The following is an 18,483-nucleotide window of genomic DNA, read 5'->3' on the forward strand; positions in this document are numbered from 1 at the left end:
AAAAAAAAAAAAAAAAAAAAAAAAAAATTGTGTGGTCTCTCAATTGGTAACAAAGGGATGACTTGTGAGTGACAAAAACTCACATGCACACCATTTTCATGATGTTTTTCTCACACATATATTTCTGTACGTTTTTCCCTTTGTATCTAACCAATTTATCTAATTGGGCCGGCCTTTTGGGCCTTACCAATTGGGCTTAAGTGTGTGGCTTGGAGTGGGACCAAAATGGACTAATAAGACACTAGCTCCAATGGGCCTTGGGCTTTTCTGTCAACTCTTGACAAGTCCAAAGTTACCATTAACTATTTTTTAATACCACTATATAAAAATAGTTGCACTCTAGGTCTTATCTATAAATTATATCCCAAGACTTTATTATACATGCAACCCCTTCATAAAATATTCGTAGTAATACAAAGTCATTAATGTAGACTGCCACTTTGTAAATTACTACATCTTAATCCTTGAGTACCCGGTTTAATCCTTTAATGTTATTCATTATATATTTATGAAATCCAATTCCATAAATATACACTTTAGTCTTACTAAAGTGGTTAGGCCTAACTCTTTGAATAACAAACCCATTAAACTTATCTCAAGGGAATATTTTATATCTCCGTTAAGAGACTATGAATTCCATCTTGAGAATACATGTTCCATCAACACTAAATGTGGCTGCCCAACATACTGAGGTTTTGACCATAACTGTAGATCTCACTCCTGATATATCAAAGCAACCTACATCTCATGATCAGGTTCATTATTCTCTCAGGATTAAGAGTTCATGCAAATACAAGTCGTGAGATTTATTATTCATTTGACAGTCTTTAGGAGAATAATAAATCTCACAGCGGTCCAGTTCAATATGTCTTAACTCTTAAAACATATTAACACATCAACTAGAAGTCTCCACTTGCATGATCAAGACAAATCATCATAGTTGATATGTTATAGTCTTCGCAGATGAAATTCCCAATTTCATCACCGACTACGAACTATAATTCTGAGTTTACAAAGAACTTGTGATTTATATCTTCTGTGACTCTTCACATAAATCACATACTATGCATCTCATGGACTATATGATAATGTCTGAATATTCATGTTACCATTATTTCAGATAATAATAAAACAAATTTATTAANAAAAAAAAAAAAAAAAAAAAAAAAACCACCAACATGGAACTCGAGTTTCATGCTAGTTTTTTCAAGAAACTCGATTTTCACCAAATAGAGTTTTTTATTGAAACTCGAGTTTCAAGACAATGGCATATCCCTAAATAGTTTCAGATAAGGGGCGTTTTGCTGAAAAGTTTCGGCAAAAAGGGTATTTTGCCATTTTGGCCCACGTTGACGTGATTCTGCTTTACTCCAACATTTACAGTGTGTGGGAGACAAATAATGAGAGAGGGAGAGGGAGAATGAGTGAGACTAAGGAAAACAAAAAAGGGTGAAATGGCAGTACACTCCGGCCCATTGCTTCTATAAGTTTTTTCAATATGTTTTTATGCTTGAAAACCGGAAAAAAAAAATAAATTAACTGTTTTTTACTTCTTTATTCTCTCAACCCTCCATTTGTTTCTGCTGCCAACACTAATACCACCACCGTTGCCTACGCTGCTGCACAACCAGTACTACCACGACATTATCTCCAATGTTGTTACTGCCGTCACCTCCATAGCCATAGCCACCACACCAATACTGCCACGATTAATGTTATCTCCAATTTTGTTACCGCCTCTGTTTCTTTATATGCATTTTGCATTTTGGGATGTGAATACTCTTAGGGATAAAGTTACTATGTGACCAAGGGGATTGATAGCTCCTTGCAATTTCAAGTTTTATATATATATATATATAAAAGATTGGAAAGTTTGGATCGAAAATATTTATATCTAGCCTCTCAAAATTAAAAACTAACTCCCAAATTGGAAGTTGGCCCAAAGAACCCAAAAAATAAAATAGCTACCTAGCCACCTAAGCCATATATGTCTAGGTAAATTCTTGGATCACTATATAAGAATGTGGAGAAGAACTAGAGCCCAAATATGAATGCTCGTTATATTGATAGTTAAAAGGTTGATTTTGTCATTAACAAAATTGCATTACAATTGAATGTCGTTATTGAATAGGAATTAAATCGTAATTTTGGTGAGTATGCATTGAAATTATTTATTCTTAGCTCAATTCTAGATACTCATGAGGCACATGAATTTTTTAGAATTGATTATATTTGTTTGTCGATTAGCAAGTTTTATCTATGAGATTTTACATGTCAAGGGGGAAAAAACTACGATTTGAAATGGAACCTTATCATTATGATCCGTTTGACATTCAAACTCAAAAAATGGTCAAATTTTTCTCAATTGTGCTAATGGCTGGTGTGGATAAAAAACTTAATAGCCTGTCAACTTATTTATAAGTGATTGTAATTATACTTAGTCTTCTATTTTTTACTACAACTATAAAATAAACATTTTCAGTAATAAATATTGTAAAGATTAGATTTGGCTATAAAATGGAAGATGATTTTTAACATATTCTTTAATTTTGTATATTAAAAGGAAAAGTTGCTATAAAATTTAGTACATAATCAATCATAAATTATTTTTGGGATTAGAAAAACATCTACTTCTATTACGCTTGAGTTAAAATATATATATATATATATATATTTTAAAAGTACTTTTGTGTCTTTTCTTTTATTTATGTTTTGTTAATATTAAATAGATGCTAATTTATTTTTCATCTGTTAAAATTTTTTTTTTTTTACTATATTTCTTATTCTTGGGTGGTCAAAATTTTTTATTCATAAATTGGTCCCCAAAGATAAAATCTTGGTTAGCCACAACTTAAACAACCACCACTGCTTCCGCCACCTCCATTAATGGTATCTCCATAATAAAATATTAATGATTTTATTCCTGAGTAAAAAAAAAAATGATAAAACATTTTTGGGCTCATTTTTAAAATAATCAAAACACATGCTTGAAAATAAGTAGTTTTTTCTAAGTTTTTAAAACATTTTAAAATGAGCATCCAAATTAATTAACGAGACTAAAATACAAGGATAAAAACCTAATCAACCTAATTTGATAAAGGTAATGTTGTTGCTCGGTTATAAATGAGCTACAAACACATTTTATGATTACATGGAAGGACTACGTGGCTCCATGCACTCCATCATAATAACTTTAATAATAAAATAAATAGTGAAAAACAACAAAATCAATTTATATTAGGATGTCAGGATCAGGATGTATATGATTTCATTGATTTGATGCATGTCCCAAAGATATAATTGTAAAAAAATGAATAAGGTGGAGAATTAAATTTGGTTTGTACGGTAACACTATAGTATACTCCATTGCCTTGTCCATCGATTCAAAGTGGAAATTTTGGTCTCTGTAAATAGCAGCAAGAGGTATGTAACGCATTTCCCAACATCTGAAATCTTGCATGTTCCCCACGATGTCTGGGGTGTCTTTGTCAGTAACATGATGAGTTTACCTTTCTTATTTCCATTCTTGGTAGCATATGATTTGGTCATTGCAAGCCAAATCAAGGTAAAAAAAAAAAAAATTCATTGCAATCTATTCAATGAAAGTGTGAAAAACTTAAAATGAGGTCCTTGATCTGTGAATTGTGAAGCATTTGAGGGTAAGAAAAATGGACATCTGGGCCTAGCTTGGCCTGTCAAAGTGCATGTTTTGGTGAAAGGTGAATATTGTGGCAGCAGGCAGGCATGGGTTAAAGCAAAGCTAGTTGGGGCACTTTATCATCATCATCCTTAGCCATTCATGTTGTTTCTCATCATTCCTACAAGCTCCTCCAAGCTCCCCCCATCTATGTAAATTGTTTTTTCACTTTCTCACTTTCTTTCTCTCTATTTTATTTTATTTAGAAATGATTGATGTTAGGCTTGCTTTGCAACTTGCAATTGAATTTTTTTTATTTTTATGTTAGGCTGGTCTAGACCCGGATCAACTGTACTGGGCTTGTTGATTTTTATTGCTCCCCATCAAGTGATCATTATTGGGATTTACTTGGGCCAGACTCTTGGGCTCGGATGGTTCTCTGTTCCCCACTGTTTATAAATCTCACTTTTTCAATTTTGGCTAATCTATTTTTCACCGGCAACTCCACCAATCTTAATACTTTATCTTTATTTCTTTATACTAGTGGCTAACTCAAAAAATAAATAAAATAAATAAATAAATAAATAGTAAGTCGAACACCACAACAAATTTCAGAGATAAATAAGTTTGATTAATGTGGAATAAAAAAGAATTGTCAATAACGATCTTTTGTGAGAGTGATATTACACTAATCACAATCGGCCGCTTTAATAATTATGAAATTTGATGCAAAGCTTATTGGATCAGTAACATTGTTTAAAAAAAATTTCTTTATTACTTTTTTCTTATTGGTAAATAATGTAATAAAAACTTAAAAACAAAAAAGGTGTACAGCATAATGCACATAATCAAACAAACAAACTTGAAAATTAGGATCTTGATGGTAATGATGCCTCTCGAGCAAATTCTGAGCCAGCTCTTCTTCTAAGATACAGCATGCATGCTAAAGTGAAAAATCAGACAGTCCAACTCAACAAAGCATCCTTTGCCAACTTGCAGATATATAAGTAAAAATGAGCTCTTTAGGACCTTTAAAAATTGTTTCAATGATTTTATCTAACGTCCAGTTTGAAGATGTTTCATATTCAATCATTTTTAAAGAATTGACTAGAAAAGGAGATTGACAATGGCCATCCTAATTCTGTTCAGTTCAATTACCAATTTGAGTGAGAAGAAAGCAATTAGATTTTTTTTTTTTTATATAGAAAAGTTTATGGAATGGATGGCAGCATTGGTTTAAGAAATATTTTTTAAATTTTTTTTGTCCATTAACAAATATCTTAAAGGCACATGGAACCCCATTAACTGGATTCTTTTTTTATTTATTATTTTTTTTAATCTCTTTTTAATTTTGCAGTTGACCCAACAGGTCAGAGAAGGTGGTCAGATCAAATGGTTTGACTGGCTTGCCGTCTTTCCAGAACTATGTGAGTGTTAATCAAGTTGTTCCGCTTAATTTCCTTTTCCCTAGTTCTCTTTTCCTTATTATGAAGATAGCATGATCCTTAATTATCAGGACCCAATATCATTACCAAGAAAAAAATAGAGGAAAAGACAAGAAATTAGAAACTTAATTGGCCATAAAAGTTTTAGTTAGATAGATCGTAGTTATCTAATTGGTGATTTTATTAGAGGACCATATCTATGTGTTCTTGGTTTTTGTGCAAGAATGCTCCATTTCAATTGCCAGTAAATCCAAAAGAAGAAGAATGAAAAACTACAACGATTATTTTAAACTTAAACAGTTGTGAAAGGTTCCAAATTTTGTTTTATATCATCAACGTATTTCCTAGGCAATTAGGTGAGAGATAAAGATAAAGAATTAGAGACATATTTTGTACCTAAGCCTTAAACAACCATATTGGTTTTACATAGTGGTTCATACATCAATATTGGGTGAAGAATGTGATCAAAGTAGAAGACAGAATGATTTGGTAAATCGAAAGTAGTTGTTGCAACACACTTGCGTTGTTGTCATTCCCATGTTCTAGCCATTGTCCATATCTTCTTATCTTTTCCTCTTACAATTTTCTTGCCGACTAAGTCAAAAAACCCAACATCTAATTATACCTTTGAACCAATTTTCTTGTATATACAAGGAAGCATTCAATGACTAGCAGTATACAATACTCCAAAGGCAAAAAGCTCCACTGGTAATAAAATATGAAAACTTAAACTTAGTTAAATGATCGAATGAATTATGTCAACTCAGCACAATGGACCTCTTTGTCGTTCCGCGTGAGAAATGGGAAATTGATTTTATTGATTAGGTATCATAGAGCTAGATTAAAACATACTAATTTTGTTTCTTAATTTTTGCACAATTTCGATACAAATGGAAACTTTATCATTGTATAAGCATGGAATGGTTAGGATGTCTTTGTCAACGTAATGACTGAATCCAGATGTTTTTAAGAGTTGCTATGTTCTTAGCTAGCTAGTGGCAGGAAAGCCATATCATGCACATAATTTCTTTTCTTTTTCTTTTCTTTTCTTTTTTTTTTTGAATTATGAGGTTGCAGACAGTGATGTGGCTGAAGATGTGGACCCTCTTAGGCTGTAATCCGGTTTCCATGAGTAAAAAAATCATGTCTTAATTGTAAAGCAAACCGTTATTTTACTGACTGAAATTGCTAATTGACTTAATTGGTAACAGTGCCTCAGATTTTTTCAGGTAAATTTTTTGAGTTGTGTTAGGATCACCAAAAATTGCACAATTTCATATCACAACTCACTACGTGGCGAGTTGTGGTTGGTGAAGGAGTATCTGTGAGCCATTTGGGATACACCTTCACTAATTACAATTTGTCACATGGCAAGTTGTGGTACAAGATTGTGCCACTTTCGATAATCACAGCATTTTCCAAACTTTTTAACCTTTGCAAAAACTCTTCATTCTTTGGAAAAGACACCTATCTATTGCCACTTCTTTATCTCTTCAAATCAAATATTAATTTAGAATATATATATATATATATTGGAATCTTTCTTTCTTTATTTTCTCTCTTTATGTTCATTTGTTTTTGTTTTTATTTATTTAGTCATTTTTTAACATGGTATCAGAGACAGATTATTTGTTTATTATCAAACTCGTCACTTCTTCGCAACATCAAAGCCCACGCTTGAGATCTAGATCCATGGGTATCTCATTTATACCGTCACTCTTCAATTTGTATTTGGTCCTCTCAACTGCAATTTAAGTGTATCACACACCCTCAAGAATTGTCTTAATTAATTTCGATCATGTCCACTTCGTTATGGGTGCACACACCGCTTCCTGTTTTAAAGACATCTCAACATGTCTCAATTGTGCTTAGAACTCTCATGTACCAATTTCGTCCTAGCAATGCACTTGATTTACTATCTTTCTTATGTCCTTACTCCACACAATTCTCATGTTAGAGACACTCTTACTTGTTTTTAGCGTCTTAGTGTTTTTCATATGTTCAAGCAGCACATCAAACGCTATTTGAACGAATCTATATATCCCAACGAGACTAAGTCTTTCACATGCATGCATCACGCATTTCAGACTTCTTCTTCTTCCATTTTCCAAGCATTTCTAGTTGTTTCACTCGATGGGCATCAAAGATCTTCCTTGCATTAAAAATCTTCCTTTCAAACTCAGTTTTCATCAAGCTTTCACCTTAAGTATAAGCGGGATGTTAGGATATGTTAGAATATTATATGCATGCCTCATTATATTATATATAAAATTGAAGACCATGTTTTCTAAAAAGACCACAAGGTAATGTGGTTTTCTAATATCACAAGCTATCGTGCTTTGAGAGTTACCATATTAAGCTTAATGAATTCCTATATTTACCATATACTTAGTCCACTATCACAAATAACTCAATATAGAAAGAGGTAACAAGTAAGGACCTTCTTCTGTTGATGTAAATTGTGTAAATGCTTAATTACTTCCTTTCTTTCTCTCTCTATAACATTTTATTTTTCTTCTTTTTAACATTTTATAATCTCTAAGTGCTTATGTGTTTATGTGCGCGAGACTGATGAGAAAAGGAGATTTGGTCTTGGACTTAAAAAAAAATACAAGCAACAAAAATAAGTAACAAGGAATCTTTCTTCTGAAATTTTTCTGTAAAGCGAAAAGAATTTAAATTAAAGTACCATATAGTCAAACACATTACTTTTATATAAGTAAAATACTTAGTATGTTAATATTCCATCAAAGGTTAAAGCTAATAAGAAACTATTGCTATATACATTTACAAGTCAAACATCACTGTTCATTTTGCATTGTACTTAAAAATTCTATTTTATCCATTTGGTTCTAGAAGGAGCACAATTAATAAATAAAACCTACAAAAACTCCGAAAATATGTATAACTAGTCGTTAACCCGTGCAATACACCGGAAAGGTGTTAAGTATAATATATAATTTAATCTTGGTTTATTTATTAACAATTAATATTATAAAAGGAAGAAAAAAAATCTTGTACAATTATTATTATGAAGAATAATAATATGAGAATATGATAATGATTGGGTCTGGAAAAAGAATCGTAGTATTTTTAATTTTTTTTTCCTTATGCATCTAAATGAAAAGCAATTTATGATGATATGATTTTTTAGAAATTAATATTAATAGTAAAAGGATTAGAAGAATAATTTGGATTGTAATATTAATATTAGAAATTATAGATAAATTAATAATAAATGATTAGATGAAGAATTTGATTATAATCAATTAAAATTTTTATCAACTTAGAAATTATAGGATAAGAAGATAAGGACAAAAATATATGTGGGGCCCGTGGGCCTGATAGCCTCGGCCCATCGGATAGCAAAGCATAATATTAAGTCATACATAATGTCAAACACAATGTCATACTTAATATTATACATAGCATCTTACAATAGGATTTAAGGGCACCAATCCTAACACGAGGAGCATCCTCCCAGTTGTATAGAAACTCCAAGTATCTTTTTATAAATGAAAGTTCATGCTTGGTGAACGAAGGCCAGCGCCTAAACCTTTAACCCACTCTCTATAAATTTATTGTTTGGGCTAGATTGGGCTGAAAACCCATTCATATTCAGGGTCAATCCAAATTGAGTCCCTATATTTATATAAAAAGTTTTTTTTATCAGTATACAAAATATTTAAAAAAAAAAATTTGGGGGCCATCCCCAATGGAACTCTGATATTAACAAAGCAATAATAATAATAAAAAAATTTGGTGACGCAGAAAATGGTCACAAAGTAGAAAATTAAAGGAAAACATTTCTAATGGAAAAATCATTACAGGACAAAAGCAGTCTCAATGAAAATTCATTGAAGAGAAACAATTACAACGTCAATGACTCACAAATTAACTAGGATACATAGATACTCTATTTTTGACTCACAAATTAACTAGAATACACAGGTACTCTTTTTTTTTTTTTTTTCAAAGTATCCGTATTTGATACATATCAAACTAGTATCTGGTTGAAAGCTTTGAGGAAACATTGTGGGAAATCAAAAAAAAAAAAAAAAAAACTAGATTCCTTTGCATGTGTGTGAGATGTGATATTCGTAAATTTTTTTTTTTTGAAGAAAATAGTGTTGATATGTCGAAGATATGCCCGTGATACAGCTTGGATAAGATTGTAATCCAACCTCTTGACATCCAACCTCTTGACAGTGAGAGATAGTCCAAACTTGTAAGGATTTTTTTTTTCTTACAAATTAGTTTCAATGTTGAACACTAATTAATTATCTAATTATCTTTTATTTACACTTTGGATCTTGGTTTATATTTTAAACATCATATAATGGCTATAGATTCACTTTATTATTGTAAGTTCTAGTTAACTCAATTAGTAAAATTTATTGCTATATAGGTTGAAACTATCTTTAAAAAATATTCACTTTATTATTCATTATTGCTTTTAAAATGATATACCATTAACAACATATAAAAAATAAATGCCTAACATTAATATATTTAATATTAAAAATTAAAATATAATTAATAAGTTATTAATATATGTATTCCCCTTATCCTAATTTTTCAAGTTATCGTCCTATGTATCATACCCGTATTTGTGCATTCTAGCTCACAAATCCTTTGTGACCAAGATTTATACAACTCTTGAATAGGATTTGGTTTTGATTTGGAAAAGTATATATACCCATTAATCATTTTATTCAATTCTGGTTGGTTTCATTGTAATCTGATTTTTCGTCCATTGTACGCATACTCTGTTGCCACTGAGGATTAATGAGTTTTGTATGTATAATTCTTGCTGTTTTACTTTTTATGAAGGATTATAAACATGCATCTAAGAAAATAGGAGTACTATACCCATTACTAATTGTAATCTGATTTCTGTCAATTTTTTTGACCATATCTTATTGCCCATTTTCGTTTCATTGTATCTATTAATAACATATTCTTGTATTATGAAAGTTTTTACTAATATATAAAACGTAAAATAAAAAGAAAAATAAAACATAAATAAATAAATAAATAATATGAGTGATGATGTAAAAAATTGTGAAGCAAGTCAACAAATGGTGAAGGCTTCGGTTTTAATATATATATATATATATGACATCTTAATGTATAAGATTTCTTTTATATTCAAAACTATGCAGTCAATTAATCACCAGCAATGCGCATGCTAAAGGAACCCCAATCCTACCATATATATATGCATCATTTAAGACACTAGGCAATGAACTGAACAAATGGTTTTTTTAAACCTTGAAAATATTGTGTAACATTTACGTGACAGTTGAATTAAGCTAGTGATTAGACATGTCAAAAAAGACTAGTAGACTAATTTCTTAGTTATTCAAATGCTATGATTTAGCACTTAAAACCAACACAAACGACACTGTTTCCTTGTTATTGTTAAAGCCAAGATCAACATCAAGCACAAAGTATTGTTTCATATTATCAAAGAGTGATGCTTTAACAAATGTGTTGTGCTTATGATGATAGCCCTGGTTGTACATATGATATTATTTATTGTCGTCACATGGCATGGGATCAATGACTCCACACCAAAAACCTTTTTTTTTCTTTTTTTTGGCTAAATCCACTACAAAAACTCGTCCTACACCAGCATTTTTTTCCCAACACTTTCCAAAACCGCCATAATAGGTCAACCTATTACAGCAGGTCAAAGGCAGGGCTTTCAAAACTGCTGCTATAGGTCTCCTATAGCGGCAGTTTTCTAGGTCGACTTATTACAGCAGGTCAAAGCCCACGTTATCAAAACTGCTAGTATAGGTGGACCTATTACAGCGTTTCACAAGTGCCGCTATATGGCTAAATTTTCAATTTTTTATTATTATTATTATTATTATTATTATTATTTTGGTAAATAGCCTATTACGACAGTTCTAAAACTGCTGCTATAGGGTTTACCTAGAAGGAAGAGAGTTAAACCCTATTGCAAGCGCTATAACAAGGTTTACAAAGAAGGAAAAGAGTAAACCCTATCTCAGCGCTTTTAAGAGCACTGTAATAGGTGTTACTCTTTTCCTTTTAAGCAGACCCTATTACAACACTTTTGAAAGTGTTGTAATAGGGGTTACTATTTTCCTTTATGCATAGACTCTACTCTTTTCCTTTATAAGTAGACTATATTACAATGGTTTTAAAAGATCTGTAATAAACGTTACACTTTTACTTCTGAGGGAACCCTATTACAGCACTCTTAAAAGCGCTGTAATAGGGATATCCCAAAGCCCCATTTTTTATTTATTAAAAAAAATCTATGTCACATTATTGGCCTTTTTTCTTTTTTCTTTTTTCTTTTTTTTGGGTTGGTTATAAGCAGAGTTGTTGCCTTGTTGGATTCCAGATTTTCCAATCTCTTTTCTGTATTTTGACGCTAACAAAACTACAAGCTCCAAGGCAAAATGAATTATCGGCAACACACTCATGATTATGATTTTTGATGTTGACTGTGATAGACATAAAGATGATGTGTTTCCATTAATCATGGTTCAAAAAGCTAAGGACAAGTATAAGCTAACGTACTGGTGTCTGGCTCATAGTAGATCATGTAGGAAGGTTCCTACATCTTTCCTATTTCCTCATAATGCGATAAGCTAAGCTCTAAACTATAACATCATTTGTGGTGATTATCTGCAACTATTTTGTTCCATTGTTGCCTCAACACAAAAACATAGGCTCCCATTTGTGTCAACCTCTTTTCATAACAAAGTGGACATCTACGTACGTGGCTTTAATGAAATTTTGACCAAGTTTTGGGTCACCACATAGATGCATTTTAAAACTTGGGGATAAAAGAGAGGAACCCAAAAAAAAAAAAAAAAAAAAAAAGCTAAAACTACTATTAGCATTATCATATACAAGTCAAACTAAGCCAAGTATTATAAGTTTAGAATTATTCATTTCAATTTATTTTGGCCAAGAGCCAAACTCATGCTTGTCAATAAACTAGATTATATATTCAATCTTAATTTATTTTATTCTTAGACAAACTCAAATTAATTTGTTAACGAGTTATTTAATTAACTTATTCTTTTTCCAAATATAATAAACAATATAACTAAATTTTTTTATCCATTAACAAATCTAAACTAATAATTAATAAAAAATTTATAGTTGAAATTATATTATTTGAATTAGTCAAAATGATTTTTGTTTATAAACCTATAAAATTAGATTTACCAACCTTGTATTTTTTTAAAATTATACATAAATTTCATTAATAAACTTATAATTTCTATTACTAAATTATAAATTCTAATTTGATATGCTTAGTAACTTATTTACAAGCTTACACAATTCGACATCAAGTCTATATAATTATAATTTAATGTTTAAACACACACGCGCGTGTGTGTATATATATATATATATATATAAATTGAGTCTTATACTCACAAGCTTATTCACTAATACATTAATTATTATGTTTGAACCTGACTCGTTTGCTATAAATGAACATAAACAAGTTTTCTAAAGTCAAGTTCAGGTGGTTCATAAACAACTCAGTTTATTTCCATGCCTAGTTACATACTAGTTTTACTATAAAAATATTTACAAATTGATGTGACAGTGCAATATGATTAGTGTCAGTCCAACAATATAATAAATAAAAATCTAAACTACTTTTTTGTGATTCATTTTGTGTGGTAAAAATTTGCAATACTCTTAGTGTATCACTCAAAAGATACACAAAAGTTTATTTACTATTGCCGAGTCTTGTAGCTCACTTGAATCTTGATCAAATGTAATCATAGATGATGCTAGTTATGGGAGTTCTTTATTCGTATTCAAAATTTTACTTTGACCACTTTGTAATTAATGAACACCACTTGTCTAGAATCAATTATTTGGAAGGAGGTGAAAGCTGTAAAAAAATGCTAGAAGAATGCTTTTAGATTATTTTCATTGCTTCTCATGACAGTTTTTGAAGTACTCCATACGCCAAGGTGACACTCACTGTAATTGGTGGTTTTCATAACCATAGAAGTGTTAGTCCCCAATGTGAACAGGTTTACCTAATGTTAATATTTGTCTTTATTGTGTGGTAAATATATTATAAATAAACGTAGAAAGAGAGAGAGAGATGCCAAACCTAAAGACCGTGTTAAGAAACCTAGATGAAAGCTACTAGAGCTCTAATGAGAGACAAAGCATTGAAAAAAAAATGCATATAATAAAAACTGTCTGCTACAGACGAATCTATAGCCGGCTAACCGAATGGCTCTCTCAGCAAACTTCTAAAGACTTTTCTTCCTCACAACTTCTACACTCTAACACTCATAGGTAATGCCTATGTCCTTTCTTTGTCTCTTCTCTCATACCCTCCTCCCCTCTTCTTCTCTATAAGAACCTCTTGATTTTCTTTCTCATATCCTCCTCAAAAAAAAAAATTAAACAACTCTTTGTTTTTTGAAAAATTTTCACCATGGAATACAATTGCCAAGAAGACTCAAAGAGCTCAAGTGAAGAAAGTGATCGGTCTGTGCAAATTGATGATATGGGCACTGGCAGATCCTATGAGTGTGTGTATTGCAAGAGAGGGTTCACTACAGCACAAGCCTTGGGTGGTCACATGAATATTCATAGGAAGGATAGAGTCAAAACAAGGCCTAGTTCAGTTCCTTCAGTCTCAAGCAAAGCTGATGAAAACTATGTGAATCTTAGATCATACACATCAATTCAAAGCTATCCACCACATTATAATTCCACAGCTCCTGAGGTACAAGTAAGTTCTCAAGTAACTTTTCCGGTATCTGCATGGCATATGAGACCCCCAAATACACAACATACTGATCATGTACAAAATAATCCACTGCATCCAAATCTGTTTGAAGAGGACTGGCGAAGAAGTCTAAGCTTGCAAGTTGGACCAACCCATGTAGTAGTGGAACATGATAGAGAGAAAAGAAGAGAAGATGGCAGTGAAGAAGATGATGAATTGGACTTGGAGCTTCGACTTGGTCATTATCCATAGTATTTTATTGAGATTCGATAAAGAGCTTTTATGGAGTATATTATATCTTGCGTTGTACAGCTCTGGAATATACCTTACATATATTTCAGAATTTTCATTCCTCGGAAAATGGGGGAGAAGTTATTAATCGTATTTCTCCACTCTAAATATATATGTTACTATGTGATTTGAGGCTTACCATTTTGGCAATTGATTGGAAGGCATGCAAGGAGGTGCAAAGAAATACTCCCACTTGGATTTCAAGCCAAAATTATGCAAGTACTCTTTTTCCTAGCCATAAATATTATATCCAAGGTACTGTTTTTCCTTCCTAATGTTAAAGCCCTAAATTAATTTAGGGTTCTACATATATAATATGTTCTTATATATATAAGTCTTCTCTCTACCACCCTTCTTTTTTTCTTTTTTCTTTTCTTTTTTTCTTAATTATCCCTTTTTCCCTAATACATGTTTTTCTTATGTCAAGCTAAATAATACTTGTATACAGTTTCATGCCTAATGGATTGAAATCTTTCATGATCTCGAACAAGTTACACTTACTAGAGTACTATTGTTAGTTTATTACCATTTTTAGCAAGAAATTATTGGGCTTACTTGAATTACTTGTCAGCTATTTTCCCATGTTATATTCAGTGATCTTCTAGAAAACTTAGCTTCATAGCTATAGCTAGCATAAGAAACGGGGCTAATGCTAACTTGAAGATCAATCCGCCAAGGAAGCCTATATATAATTCTTTGCTCATGTCTCAAAATGTGAACTAGATCGATTCTCTGTGAAAATTCAAACTATTTGTGACAAGCTTCATGAGCATTAACTTAATTAGTCTCGAAAACAATTCCTTTAAATGGACGCATTTATGTTGTCAGTTCTCTAGTACAAACTGTTTGGTCATTCATTATATATGGTCACTTCTCTTTCAAAAGAGGAACCCATTATATATATATATGTGTGTGTGTGTGTGTGTGTGTGACTGCATGCTTATGGACATTAATTCCTGGGTTTGAAACTAAAATTTATAGGGATAATTTTAGATCTAACTCTACTTACAAATTAAATTTAATAATAGGATTTCCACTAAAAGAGCTTTTCTTTTTAACAGTCTTGAAAACCCTTTAATGGTATCCAGACTCCAGAGCCTGAGATCAATTAATACGGCATGCATTTGTATTGCTCTCTACTGGGATTTCATTGTCACTATCTTGTGTTCCCTTATTAAAAGTATTATTCATCTTTCAAAAGCCTATAAATTCATGGAAATTAAAGTCTTCACAGAAGCTAACTGCCTTTGATTTTTTTTAAACGTAAATGTAATTCAGAGCTTTAGTACCACTAGGTAATACATGTGCATCTTTCGGCATTTTTCTTTTTCAGGGCTTCTATGAGTGTGGAAAGATAACTAGCTGTAATTTGTAAACCCACACAGTCAATGGAAATGAATGTTGTGAAAACCAGGGTAAAAAGACACTCTCACGGTGTCAAAAGGCATGCCCCATGAGATAAACCAACGGACATGCATGCATCTTGAATTCTTGTGTCTTGAAAGCATGCCAATTGAAAGGTATGATTTCATGGAAGTCGTAGTTAGTTCTCTTCAACCAATGGACAAGACTCTTAAATTAAGGGATCAAAAGGGTGCAAACAAAGCTATCTAGGGATTATTCCATGACTATTTTGCACTAAATTGAGTGTGTTCGGGAGTTTAAAAATGAGTCCAACCAAATTAATGCATAAATTAAGAGAGAATGAAATCAAATAGAGGGTTATTTTAATTTTCATTGCTTGGATGTTTAAGCCAAATAAATGAATGAAAGAAAGAAACGCGTGACTTGACTATCATATATGATCATACTTTTTTTTTTTGGGTATCTTTTATAAGTTGAAAGATAAAAATAAACATTTTACTCATTTAATAAGGGGAATCTTTGAATTCTACACAATTTAGACTCAGGCATGCATATAAAAACAATTGCATTTTATCATTTCCTTTCTTTTTTATAACTTTGGAAGGGTGAAAATTGGGAGAATGGAATGAAAGAAAATGGTGGAAATTCATCATTCTTCCCCAATTTGGAAGACTTTTAAAGTCAAATGGGTGAATGGTGTCCAGCTTCATTACCCTATCAACATTCTGTTCAGTGGGTAAAATACTGGCCGGGTTCTTTTCATTAATTGAAATCACATTTCTTTTTTTGTTTTGGGGGGGGGTATTTCTCTTACTGATCACAAGTGATATCAGATGGTTGCACAAATTTCTGTGTCCAACAAGTGCATAAGATGTATTGTCCATAATATAGCATTTGCAATCAAGCATAAAAATGGCCCATTGAGAAATATGTACAATTTTTAATGATAGTTATTTTATTTAACCTATGTTTACACCAGCTTTACTAATTTCTTATTTATTCAAATTTGTTTTTCCCTTTTGGACAAGGTAAGGATCAAAAAAAAAAATCAAATGTCTAATTAAATGAAATAAAACATTGAAAAGCCTGAAAAATCAAGGATGACACATCTTACAGTGGAGTTCAGCGAGTTGCAGTTGAAGCTCACGTTCAATATATCTTGAATTTGTCTAACTATATATAATTAATGGAGGAAGTTCGGCAAAGATTAATTTTCGTTTGCAGTTAATTTTTGTAAAGTCAAGGCTTCTCTGCTTGATGTTTTTACAACGCTCAGCTGTTTTTATAGCCTCACCATTTTCAAACATGACAAGGAAAACAGTCCAATTCCATCAAGCTCATGAAATTAATACAGATTATAAATTGATCGGCTTCCCAACTACCTAGCACACAGTACTAAAATGGCTAGCATCCTTATCTACTTTGTTAAGGGGTGAGGCTTAGGTCCAGTGCAACTGGGCATGGGACCCAAACCTCACCCTTGTTAAGGTGGCATGGTATGGTCTTGTTTATTTACACTATAGACAAGATTAGAAAATTAATTTAATTGAACCAAATTGGTATTATATTCTTCTCAAAAAAATAAATTGGTATTGTGTATACAAGGCACACTTTTCTTTCTTTATTATAAACTACTAGTTGCTAACCCGTGCTATGCACGAAAACCTACATATTTATGAGATAGATTAAAATAATTTTATAAAAAATTTAAGAAACTACACCATTGTATGATCCACTCTTTTATAACTTCAATTTGTGTTACAATTTGATGAAGAAGTCATTGCTTAAATATGCAATAGCTTACAAAAAATTTATCAGACAGTTTTAGATACTGCAAAAAAAATAACTCAAAAATTCAGATATTAAAATTTTTGAAAAACTAAAAAATATTAAAAAATCAAATGATTCACTGCATAGAAATTATTGAAACAAAACAAAAANGGGGGGGATGTGGTGGTGTTTGAAGAGGTCAATTTTGGTAAAAGATATTGTTTAATTTGAATATTCAAGTGTGAGTAGTGTGATTTTTTTTAAAAAAAAAATTATTCTAAATTCGATAATTATAACATAGGAGAAATTGAACCCTGAATTTCATGAACACACAGGGAGGTGTTAACCAATTGAGTTACAAAGCTCTTAGCACATGTGGGTAGTATAGTTAGTTTAGTGAAGTCCCATATTGGATGATAAGAATAAGTGACTAATATAAGGCAGAAACTCATTGACTTAAGCTTTTGGATAAAGGGGTGTTCCTATAAATTATATTATTATTAACCCATGAATTAGAATCTCTCCAATGTGTGTTACCTTCCCAACAAGGCGTGAGTGACTCCCAAAGTTGTGTAAGAAAAATTCTCATGTTCACATCGCTCATAGTTGAGTAAATGGCACTTTATTAGAAATGGCAATGTATAACCCTTGGATTTGGATCCTTAACAAAAAGCTTTTATTCAAGGTGATTAACCAAAGTGCTATTATTGACTTAGTAAAAGATTCACACATAAAGAAAGAGATTTGTTTGAATGTTCATGTGTGACTAGTGTGGTTAGTTGAGTAATGAAATCCTGCCAATGTGTTATCTCCCCAACTGATACAAATAAAAGAGAAGTACAAAAGGGTCAAATTTTTTCTATTCCTCTCTTTATCTAAAACATTCAAACAAAAGGAGCATATGATTTTATTCTTTCCTTTTCATTTCATTCCCAATTTCCCATTTAGTTTGTTTTTCCTCTATTTTTCTTCTTTTTAGGTAAAGTGCATTTTTTGTAATTTCGTCTCTTAAATATGAAGCATGTGCAATTTTGGTTCTTCAATTTTCAAGTGTTCTACTTTAGCCTTTCAAATTTTAGAAGTGCATCAATTTAATTCTGCTGTCAACTTCCTTTCCAAATTTTGCAATGCGGCTAGCAGTTAGCTAATGTAGATGCCCCTTAGGATGGAAAGCTGATCGCATAACTAAATTGTTACACTTACAAAACTAAAAG

At 31.5% G+C, this 18,483-nt stretch overlaps 1 protein-coding gene across 1 annotated transcript; it reads left to right on the forward strand.

Annotated features, from left to right (window-relative positions):
• The first annotated feature begins 13,212 nt into the window (after positions 1-13,212).
• On the forward strand, positions 13,213-14,690 carry LOC111987537 (transcriptional regulator SUPERMAN). The gene has a single exon (XM_024019255.2). The coding sequence runs from the start codon at positions 13,547-13,549 to the stop codon at positions 14,093-14,095; it is 549 nt and encodes a 182-aa protein (XP_023875023.1). The 5' UTR covers positions 13,213-13,546; the 3' UTR covers positions 14,096-14,690.
• The last annotated feature ends 3,793 nt before the right edge of the window (positions 14,691-18,483 follow it).

Source organism: Quercus suber, unplaced genomic scaffold (genome assembly GCF_002906115.3).
Source record: "Quercus suber isolate HL8 unplaced genomic scaffold, Cork oak 2.0 scaffold_301, whole genome shotgun sequence".
Taxonomy (NCBI): Eukaryota; Viridiplantae; Streptophyta; class Magnoliopsida; order Fagales; family Fagaceae; genus Quercus; species Quercus suber.